This window comes from Salvia splendens, chromosome 13 (genome assembly GCF_004379255.2).
Source record: "Salvia splendens isolate huo1 chromosome 13, SspV2, whole genome shotgun sequence".
In the NCBI taxonomy this organism is placed as follows: domain Eukaryota; kingdom Viridiplantae; phylum Streptophyta; class Magnoliopsida; order Lamiales; family Lamiaceae; genus Salvia; species Salvia splendens.
The window spans coordinates 31,693,125-31,704,940 of NC_056044.1; the positions used below are offsets into that span (position 1 = coordinate 31,693,125).

The 11,816-nt window shown below is 38.9% G+C and overlaps 1 protein-coding gene, 1 long non-coding RNA gene and 1 pseudogene across 2 annotated transcripts; 2 read left to right on the plus strand and 1 right to left on the minus strand.

The window, feature by feature from the left end:
- Positions 1 to 313: 313 nt before the first annotated feature.
- LOC121761104 lies at positions 314 to 2,482 on the minus strand (annotated as a pseudogene).
- Positions 1,100 to 2,660, plus strand: LOC121761105. Its single transcript, XR_006041932.1, has 2 exons — positions 1,100 to 1,209; positions 1,979 to 2,660. It is a non-coding gene; the product is annotated as an uncharacterized LOC121761105 (long non-coding RNA).
- Positions 2,661 to 5,543: 2,883 nt separating this feature from the next.
- LOC121762813 (7-deoxyloganetic acid glucosyl transferase-like) lies at positions 5,544 to 7,223 on the plus strand. The gene is made up of 2 exons (XM_042158822.1): positions 5,544 to 6,133; positions 6,243 to 7,223. Exons 1-2 carry the CDS (start codon positions 5,614 to 5,616, stop codon positions 7,157 to 7,159), a joined length of 1,437 nt encoding a protein of 478 aa, XP_042014756.1. The 5' UTR covers positions 5,544 to 5,613; the 3' UTR covers positions 7,160 to 7,223.
- The last annotated feature ends 4,593 nt before the right edge of the window (positions 7,224 to 11,816 follow it).

Below are 11,816 nucleotides of genomic sequence, written 5' to 3' on the forward strand. Positions count from 1 at the left end.
TTTGCTCACTCCTACTCCTAAATATGGAGAAATTACAGTAGATGCCGCCACTCCACTCCTTAACAACCGCAACTAATCTCAGTCACAAATATATAGCTGCCACTCAATTCATCATGTGTTTTGAACTTTGGATAATCCCTTTTGAGTACCCCATCTCATAACAGAATGGGAGTTCAAATCAATATATTTCGTACAATAATTTTAAATGTCGATGGTGTCACCAAATAGGAGGTATGCATATTTTCACATATACATGCAATTAAATGTAACTCTTACTTTATTCAACAATGATAATACAATTGGCAATCCATAACTAAATCACCAATGACTTAATATACTGAATTAGGTCATCCCAATTATTATACGACGAACCCCCCTTACTAATAGTCCTTTTCACAAGTTTAGCCAAATTTCCTGACCTTTCCATAAACTCATCTTTTCTAATTTCCATCACATCTCTAATTGCCTCCTCAATAATCTTTCTATCACAAGTATCTTTGATATCCAATCCGATCTTCCAAACCCAACTCACAAACCTACTATTCGTCGTTTGATCCCCAAGATATGGCCAACATATCATTGGCAAACCGGCTGCAATGCTCTCTAGGGTCGAATTCCATCCACTGTGAGTCATAAACCCTCCAACCGTAGGGTGGTTGACCACCTTCTCCTGCGGGGCCCACTCCACTAACAAACCCTTCCCTTTAACACATTCCATTAATTCCGCCGGAACTGGATCCTCTCCGTTGCTCCCGGTGATTGAATCCGGCCTCATGACCCACAAAAACCTCTGCGAACTTTCGAGTAATCCATGCAAGAACTCTAACACTTGCTCTCTCGTCAAAAGTGTTAAGCTCCCAAAGCTCACATAGACGACGGATTTAGGCGGCTGCGCGTCCAGCCAATCGATGCAGCTCCGGTCTTCCGCCCATAGGCTGGCCGTAATGATCGAGGACTCCGCCTTCTTCTCCGTCAGTCTGTATTTGACTTGCTCGTGGATTGGACCGACGGAGAAAACTCTTGGCACGTGTTTTTGTATCTCTTCAACTATTTGCCCCTCTAAATCTTCACAACTGTTGAGTATTACGGCTTGCGCCATATTCATCAGCCTCGCTGCAGCTACAACTCCCTTGAGAGTGGGGTCGTTTATGTCATCGACACGGTAGAAACCCGGCAAGTCACGACGCCGTAGGAAACCTTCCGTTCCCGGTATACTTTTTATTAATCCATCCATCGATTTTCCTACAAAATTAGATATATTTAGCATAAGATTTACTATAAAATTCGAATATAATAATGCAAATTATCATAAAAACCACAAAGTTTGGTTAAATTCTAGCCTGTCGTGGTAAATTATACTACTCTCTCCGTCCATGAAAAATAGGGCACTTTGTGAATGTCACGAGTTTTAATGTAGAATTGATAAAGTAAGAGAGGAGAAGTAGTATTAGTGGAATGTGAGGTCCATATTATTAGTAAGAGAAAAGGAAAAAAGTAAGAGAGAACTTGTTGAAAACTTTCCTTTTTTGAATGTGTCCTATTTTTCGTGGACAACCAAAAATGGCAAATGTACCCTGTTTTTTGTGTACGGAGGGAGGGAGTACATGACAGTAAAAAAATCATATATTAAAAAATTCTCTTGAAGTTTTGTCAAATCATGGCCTATCTCGCAACTTAAAAAATCGATCGGTAAAATTCATAGTGTCTAACATTATCATTTGTCCTGCGGTGAGATATTCATGTCACCTACACCTGAAATTTAAATTAATAATGTGGTTTGTAATATCGTTTGGTTAAAAAATATACGTAGACTAGGTGAGCGGATAAATTCGGCCTGGGATAATTGCAAACAAATCAGAACTTTGTTTTTTCTCGACTGATTTTAAAGTTGCATGACGTACTTTGACCATACTTTGTGGTTCTCGCTTCAGTTTACCGAATACACAATAATATAATTAGTTTAATTGACTTGCGAAAGGAATTTCTTGAGCTTGAAGAAGCTGAGGAAAACGGTAAATAGCCCAAAAGTAGGAGGGGTCGGAAGCAGATGAGAGGAATTCCATTCTCTTCACAAAAGTCGGGGGCGAAACTCAGGAGACCGTCGGGGACGAAGCAGGTAACCGAGCGACGGGCGGCGGAAGCCAAGAAGTTTTCTTGGATCATCATTTTCTTGAAAAGTGGGACTGTGACGTTTGCGACGGAAGGCACAATCTCCATGGCCCCGTGACCGCTGCGGGGGTGGTCGACGGGGAGGCCGTCGGGGAGAGTCCGAGGTAGCGGGAGAAGGCGGCGGAGGCGGTGGTGTGCTGGAGCAGGCGGCGGTGGTTGAAGTAGGAGATGATGAAGGTGACGTGGAATTCGGATAGACAGAGGAGATGGGCTACCTTCAACATATGGGGTTGAGGTGGCCGTGTACCGGAAGCGGGAAAATCAGTACATGCGGCGGTGGTCGGAGATTTTGTTGGTCGGAATCGGAAGTCATGTTTGTTGGGGTGAATTTTCTGATTTTTTTGGAAATTGGTTTTAAAATTGTTGATTGTGGGGCACCAATATTGATTGCTGGACCACTTATAGCTGTGTATTGGTTGATATTTTAGTGTTTTTGGTGTTTTTCTGTCTAATGATTTAATTTGAGAATCGACTATTCGGGTAAAATTCAATTCGATGTCTTCGAGGTCCCATTATTTTCTTTAAAGTATTTATGACTGCGAGCTACCTTATTGACTGCTACTGCCTCCGTCCACTATTACCTTCAATCTATGTGTTTTATTTAATTAATATAGAGTATACTCCTTCCATGACAATCAATAATCATCTTATTTTTTAGTATTAGTTTTTTATTAATATAGAGTATACTCCTTCCATGACAATCAATAATCATGTTATTTTTTAGTATTAGTTTTTGGTTGTCTATAAAAATTAATATCATTTTATTGTACATTTTTCTCTTTAATGAGATATGCATCATTATTTAGTGGTGAGATTTTAATCACTCTTTTCGTAGTATTTTTTTAGTTTACTACTCCCTCTGTCCCTTCTGTCCGTGATTAAATGTCTCATATTTGACCGGCGCATGTTTTAAGAAATTGTTTGACTTTACAAAATAAGGTGGGTAAAAAAGTTAGTGGAATATGAGACCTATTTTTATATATTGGTTTTATAATAAAATGTGAGTGAAATGAGTTAGTGGAATGTAAGGTCCACTAACCAAATATATTAATAGTGAAGTGAGACATTTATTGGCGGACAGACGAAATAGGAAAAAAAGGGACATTTAATGGCGGACGGATGGAGTAATTTGTACTCATTTCATTCTAGGATAGTTGGAGTATTTCTTTTGGGCAAACGAGATTTAAGAAATTGATGTGTTACAGGTTAAAGTGAAGAGAGTATAATAAGAAAGTGAATAAAGTAAGAGAGATTAAGAAAAAGTAAAATATAGAAGAGGATAAAGTTTTTGCCAAAAGAAAATTATTCAACTACCTAGGGACAACCCAAAAAGAAATACGACTCAATTACCTTGGGACGAAGGGAGCATTAAAATGTCCCCTACGAATTTGATTTATTAAAAATAAAAAAATTAGATTTGAAATAGTACTTCCTCCGTTCACAAGAATATGCACTTTTAGTTAGTCACGAGTTTTAATGCATAATTGATAAAGTAAGAGATAAATATACAGAATAATTAATTAAAGTACTTATTGTTAGTGGAGAATGAGTCTCGTCTCAGTAGGGAGAAAAGAGTTTTCAAAATAGTGCATATTTGGTGGATGGAGGAAGTAAATAGTCTAAATGACAAAATAGGATCCTATTTAAGGCATATCCCATTTATGTAGCATAAAGTCCAATAGAATGAAAGAAAGCCCAAACTTACAAACTCTTATAAACCGTAAGCACAACAGAACTGCGGTGCTTTCCTCCAGCAAACCAAACTTTTTCAGTTAATTAAGAATCGATTTCCAACTCCGATTTCTCTGCCAATTTGACTAAGAATGTCAATCGAAACAATCATATTATAAATTTGTAGGTTAATGTATAAGTTGAAGGTTAATTTTATTTTATTTTATATATTACTTATTACAATTATTAATGATGTGTCAAATTAGTTACTCCATGAAATAAGACAGAAAATTTGAAGACGGAATTTAAAAGTTTGGCGTCAGAATTAGTTGACGTTTTTCATTATTATAATATGGAGTACTATAATAAGTGAACATAGTATTAATTTTGCATAAAAGTTGTGTAATTTTCAAAGTTTTTATTTTCAGAAAATGGAGGAAGGTATAAAATAATTTGAAACATACGTAAGCAGTGAGCAACGTGCATAGTATTTATTCAATACTATTACACAAAAATGCAATTCTTGCCGTCTTTTCCACCGATCCAAGTCACTAGTTTGGTCAAAAAAGGATGACATCCAAATTAAAATTTGATACCACAACAAAACAAGAAAAATAAACAAACATTATTATCAAATACTCCAATTATTGAAAGTCGCAATAGTATTGTCATATTTCAACATTATACAAAATTAGTACTTCCAAAATTAGTACTCCAATTATTGAAAGTCGCAATAGTATTGTCATATTTCAACATTATACAAAATTATTACTTCCAAAATTAGTACTCCAATTATTGAAAGTCGCAATAGTATTGTCATATTTCAACATTAAATATCTCACAGTATTATTTTATAATATTCATTACATTAAATATCATATTTTTAAAATCAATTTTGATTCAAAGTGGAATATTTATCTATGGACGATGGAGTAGGGTTAGGTTTATAGAATATTTATCTATGGAGTACGAATTATTAAAAAAATTAAAAGAATGGAAAATTTTCCAAAAAACCATTAAGTTGATCTAATTCTAGTAAAACTATAACATTATTTTTGTCCAGTAACTAAAAACTATGCCGTGCTACCTGTATGAATTTGTTGACGTGACGCGTAAAAATAAAAAAGCGTGGCAAACTAGCTAGGTTGTATTAAATGAAGTAGTCGAACATTTTGTCCATATAGTATTTTTTGTCTGTCACATAATCTATTACTCCCTCCGTCCCAGTTTAAGAGTCACATTTTGCCATTTAAGTCCGTCTCAGTTTAAGAGTCATATTTAGAATTTACCATATTTGGACATAAAATTTAACCTCATTGTTCATCAAATTTACACTTAAATACCATTACTTTTACAAAAATAAAACAAAACAAAATTCTAAACATACAAAAAGTCAAAAGGGACTCACTTTCCACTAGCTCATTTCAATTATTACACACTCCAACAACCACTATCTCACTTCAATTATTACACACTCCAACAATTTCTTAAAATCTGTGCCATAACTAAATCTTACTCTTAAACTGAGACTGAGGGAGTATTTCTAAAAGTTTTGGGATTGGCCAAACTTGATGTCTCTTACCCAAAGAAGTGAAAGATAGTGATTATTTCCCAATCAACCCAACTAATAATAACACAAATTAAAAACAAAATCTTGACTATCCGACATATTAATATGGTCAATGAATGAACTAATGGCCGACTTTATTGTATTAGACAACATTGTACTATAAATCCAACACCAAATTACAGCGTTTGCATCTCTATCCGAAAATGGGATCCGAAGGTGAAAAGCTGCCGCCTCATGTCCTCATCTTCCCCTATCCGATTCAAGGCCATCTCAGCCCAATGCTCAATCTAGCTCATCTTTTCTGCTTGTCTGAATTCCACGTCACCTTCATAGTTTCCGACTTCAGCCACCGCCGCCTCCTCCAGCACACCGCCGTCGCCGCCACCTTCGCCCGCTACCCCGGCTTTCAGTTTCGGACGATCTCCGATGGCCTCCCCGACGATCATCCCCGCGCCGGAGACAGAGTCTTGGAAGTCTTCCCCTCCGTCACAAACGTCATGGTGCCGCGCTTCAAGAAGAAGATGGTTGATGAGGATTTTTTGGCGTCCGCGGCGCGTAGGCCGGTTACGTGCTTCGTCGCGGACGGGTTGCTCAGCTTCGCTGTCGATTTTGCGGAGGAGAGTCGGATTCCTTTATTGTATTTCCGAACTTCGACTCTTTCAAATTTATGGGCTTTTTTCCACATAAATGAGCTTATGGAAGCTAAAGAAGTTCCTGTGAAAGGTATATATCATTGACTCTTCATTTCTTGATTTTGATTTTTAATACTCCCTCCATCTCAGATAATTTGTCTCATTTTTCCATTTCGTTGATTAGAATATATATCGTGTAGGAGATATGGATGCGTTGGTGAAAAGCGTACCGGGAATGGAAAGTTTCCTCCGCCGCCGCGACCTGCCGAGCTTCTTCCGCGGCGGCGAATCGAACGATTCGTTACTTAAGTCGTTAGCCGCCGTGTCGAGGCAGCTTGTGCGCGCACAAGGTGCAATATTCAACACATTTGAAGACATCGAAGGTCCGATCATATCGCAACTTCGCAGCCACATTCCGAATATCTACACCATCGGCCCTATCCACAAGCACCTGAAATGCCGGCTCGTCGAGAAGGAGGCCGAGGCCGAAATTCTCTCCGGCAACTTCTGGGCGGAAGACCGGAGCTGCATAGACTGGCTGAACGCCCAGCCGCCTAGATCGGTGATCTACGTGAGCTTTGGGAGCATAACGGTCGTCACGAGAGAGCAGTTGATGGAGTTCTGGCATGGTTTGGTGAATAGTTCTCAGAGATTCTTGTGGGTGATGCGCCCGGATTCCATCACCGGAGGTGATCAAATCCCGGCGGAATTGATGGAGGGTACTAAAGAAAAGGGTTACTTGGTGAAGTGGGCCCCGCAGGAGGAGGTGCTCAACCACCCTGCGGTGGGTGGGTTCTTATCGCACAGTGGATGGAACTCGACTCTGGAGAGCATTGTTGCGGGTGTGCCGATGATTTGTTGGCCTTATTTTGGGGATCAAACGATCAATAGTAGGTTTGTGAGTGAGGTTTGGGGAATGGGTTTGGATATTAAAGATAGTTGTGATAGGTTGGTTGTTGAGAAGGCGGTTAGAGAGGTTATGGAAGTGAGGAAGGATGAGTTTTTGAAAAGGGCACGAGATTGGTCAAAGCTTGCTAAAAAGGCTGTTAGTAAAGGTGGTTCATCATCAGTCAACTTTGATGATTTGGTTGATTATGTTAGGTCATTGGTAATTTGATTGAATGACTTAAATAAAGTATAATGGTTTTTATAAAGTTTTCTTTGGTGATTTTGAATTTCAAGGCCTTTTGTTCTAAATTTGGATTCAGTTTAGTTGCAATTTCGGTGTTTACACTATACTTAATTAATGGGTTTAGGTCACGATGAGGAAGAACAACGGCCGCCAGTTCGATTTGTCCTTGCGAATTTGTCAATTAAGAATTTTCTATTTAATATGTTTACAGTAGATGTTATCATTTCTTTTTAATTTATAACTATAAGAAAATATTTAAACCCCTCTTCTTGGTATGATGAATAGAATAAAAAATACGAAGAGATAAAAAAAATTCTTACTATTTTCTTTGCATTTTTATATCATTCTCTCATTCATTTCATATTTTCATCAACTTAACAAGGGCCAAGTTGTTGAGTGTGATAATAGGTTGGAAATTTGGTCACAAATTAAATATTGTAGAGTTTTCGTTTGATTTTTGTGGAATTGTCTCCTGCTTGTATAAATATCTTATTCATTGCACGGTATGATCTTTTCTTTGTTTTTGGTTTAACCACAGGTGTATCGAATCCACATTTTGGCGGAATCCGACTAATCCTACACGATATGATCTTATTAATTGCATGCTGAATCTATCATTGTCTTTTAATTGCATGTTGAACCTATCATTGTCTTTGGTAAAACAAATTGTTTTACTAATTTTGTGCTTCGTGTGTTTAGTGGTGAGAACATGCTTCATATGTATTTTTAGCGCACCAAGAAAATGTGTTCGGAAATAAAGTCTCAGAACAGCCAAGTTAGTCCCCAAGATAATGAGTATAGCTTAAATTATGCTTATTTGGATCAATTACCTCGGAACAGAAACAGACTTGAATTACTTAATAGCATAAGAAAATGCATCTAATCATGACTAGTAAGTATCTAACAAAAATCACGTTGCATAGATTCATTTATTTATTTTGTAAAAGAAATGTTACTACCCCTCAGTCCCTGAAAATTTTCCACTTATTTCCTTTTTCGTCCGTCCCTAAAAATTTGTCACATTTCACTTTTATCATTTTTGACAGTAAACCCATCATACTAACTCATTCTCACTCACATTTTATTTTAAAACTACTCCATCCGTCCCCCAATTTGAGTCACTCTTTTCCATTTCTAGCCGCCCCCGAATAAGAGTCACTCTTCCCACTTACCATTTTTGGATATCAAAATTACCCTTTATTACACAAAAAGTCAAAAGGGCCCACATTTCACTACCTAACTCCATTTATTACACTACACATTCAAACTTTTCCTTAAAACTCGTGCCGAGTCAAAGAGTGACTCAAATTGGGGGACGGAGGGAGTAATATACAAAAGTAGGACTCATATGTTACTAACTTTTTTAACCCACTTTCTATTACATTTCTTAAAACTCGTGTCGGGTCAAATGGTGACAAATTATGTGGGACAGGGGAGTACTAAATTAGTCAATGCTAGAGGTCCCCAATCCGAACCGAACCGGACGAACCGGCCCGGAACCGTCACCGGCGGTTCCGAACTGGAACCGGAACCGTCGGCGGCGGTTCGAACCGGCACCGGAACCGTCGGTTCGGCCGGGCCGGTTCCGGTTCCAATTTTTTGGTAACCGTAACCGGAGGTTCGGAACCGCCGGTTCGGCGATTCCCGGCACAATTTCAGGCCTACTCCTAGCCTTTTCAGAAACCGGGCCCGCGGCCGCCGGATTTGACCGAAACCATGGGCGGAAACCGCCGGTTTCCACCGGCAAAACCGCCGGTTCCACCGAAAACCGGCGGTTCCGGCGGCAAACCGGCGGTTCCGGCGGTTTCCGCCGTGTTTTTCAATTTTTTTTTTTTTAAATCACAATTTTCCCCTATAAATACCCCCCAATCCTCTTCATTTCCACTCACCTCATTCTTGTGTAACTGTGTTAATAAGAATTTCTCTCGCAATCTCAATTTCTCTATTCTCCATTTGATAAGTATCTTATTGATGAAAAAAGTGGGTATCTTTGGGGCAGATGGTACTGGAACACAAATTTATATATGGAATCTGGATGAATGGGGATCAGATTATAGTTTAAAATGGGAAGCTGGGTTCACTGGCGGGAGTTCGTTTCATCAGGCCATCATGGTGGTATATTCATCTGAGTCCGACGATGAAACGAACTCCCGCCAGTGAACCCAGCTTTATTCTAATTTGTATCAATAAAATTGCATTTGAACATCGCTTTATTCTAATTTTATATATGCAAATATATCTACATATTTTACTTGAATTACAAATTTAAAATGCAAAAAAAAAAAAAACCGCCGAACCGGATGAACCGGCCCGGAACCGGGCAAACCTAGGCGGTTCCGCGGTTCAGGTGAACCGGCGGTTCACGGTTCCGGAACCGGAACCGCCGATCCTTGGCCAGTTCGGTTCCGGTTCCATTTTTTTTCAAACCGGAACCGGCGGTTCCGAACCGTGAACCGCCGGTTCCCGAACCGTGGTGACGTCTAGTCAATGCCCTCTAATTAGTCACTTTTCACTCTATTTTATCATACTCAACTATTCCACATAAAATCATGTGTTATTCAAGAATGCGGAAACTTTGCTGGATGGAGGGAGTAATTCTTTGCCTATAAATATTGGTTGATAATAATAAATCGAATTAATGAAGTTGATTAAGGACAAAATGTTAAAATATGGCTAATTGTTATTCTTTTATAGTGGGGTGTGATCCGCTTCTAACTTTTCTTAAATTGCTAACTTGCTAACTCATTGACGCAGTGTATTAAAAATGTCAACACGATGATACTGAAATGTCAACATAAACTTAAGTTGATATTTCAATACATTATGTTGACACTAATACTAAATTGTCAACACAGTTTACTAAAATGTCAGCACAAATATATATTGACATTTTAATAATCGTGTTGACAATTTTACTACGTTCATGAATTTGAGAAAAAGTTTGCACCATATTTTATAGTGCTATTAATTAATGTCTAGACTCTAGATGTTACTTTTATACGTGACAGTGTAAAGGTTACATCGTCAGATTCGAGAGCTCATCAAACCGTCGACATAATTTTCTCTTATGAAATTCTCTTATTATGGATATGAATTTTGCTTCTATCCATTCACGTAAAAGCGAAGAAGAAGCGATGAAATTTCGAGGCATATCTAGACGACAGCGACTATAGAATCAGTCAAAATCATTAACTTAGTGTGATGTGAAACCAGTACGAGAATATGAGTTCAGAATTTGATGGTGGAATGGATGTGAAGGTTCGCAGTTTTTGTAAAGACGTCGACTTTTTGACAACAGAGTCACGCAGCCAAAAAAGTTATTCCAATTATTTTGATAATGCAGCAATGCCCTACTTGTCTGTATACTCCATCAAAGATCCATTTGATTGAATTTATAAGAGTGTGGTACATACAACCATATTGTTAAGATGGTTTTCGTTTCAAGTTATATGATCTCTTGTAATCATGCTCCTCTCCCTTGCAATGGCATGCTGTATGTCGTTGATGATTCCAAGCGCCAAAAGATACACAGAGTTGAAATATAATGAGATGCACAAGACTTCGAAGCTTGTCGAGTGGAGGGAAACACCACTTCTCTTCAGAATTTCAAACCCCATCTGCATGAATCTACATCATTATGTAGTAAGATTTTTTCTAAATATCTGCATTGTAGCTCAGATTCTCCTTGTTTCATCTGGGAAACTGGTTCTGTTTCTGTCTGTTATATTTTGGAGAGCAGGTTGCTTTCGGTTTTGCAAGAAGGGACGAACCGAATCTTCAAGAGATGGAGCACAAGTGGATTTTATCCAATATGTCATTCTACTTGAAGGTGAGTCACAATTGCCTGATATAATGGTCAAGCGCATCTGCAAGATGGCGGATAGAATGATACGGGTAGGCGAAAGATACCGACCTAAGTTTCTGATCCGACTTGTGAGGAAATCTACAAGCTTCAGTGTCAGGAGGTTCCAAGCTTGTGTTCTCAAGAGCCTCCAAATTGCTGGTCTCTACCGATCGTCACTTTGACGGCTATTGCACTTGCACTTACCAACACTAGAGACGATGAGGCTAACCAGCTATTGGCTAGTGTTACAGAGGGCTTGTCAATTGTGAAGCTCATCGAGAAAACTTTAGACAAAAATGGGGAGTTGGAGAGCATCATAATAGCATCAGATGCCATTTGGATTGGAGTTGAGGTATACTAAAAGTGGGATGATAAAGATCTTGGCAGCATGAGTGTGAGAGGCGCAATGCACAAGGAAACACTGCAAAACCTCTCAGGTGTTGCTGAAAAGATTGTGACAGAATTCATGGCTCAACCAGGAGATGTTCTGATGCATGGCCCTCTAAATTGGCCTTCTAGAGTCATAGCTGCTAACTCAATGTACAGGATTGCTCAGTCGATCTTGGTGAGGGTGGAAAATGGCGAGCACCAAAGTGATGCCGAACTATTTGGGAGTATATCCATCACCATTGCGGATATACTATCAGCGTGCCTCACCAATCTACTGCGAGTCATATGACTCAAGTGTCATGAAAACGACTTCAGAGAAAGGCATAAGAGCGTGAGGCGAGCAGCTCGTCTTCTCGGTGAGAGTAAGGAGATTCTTGAAATTCTGCAGCAGCATGAGCTTCCACGTTT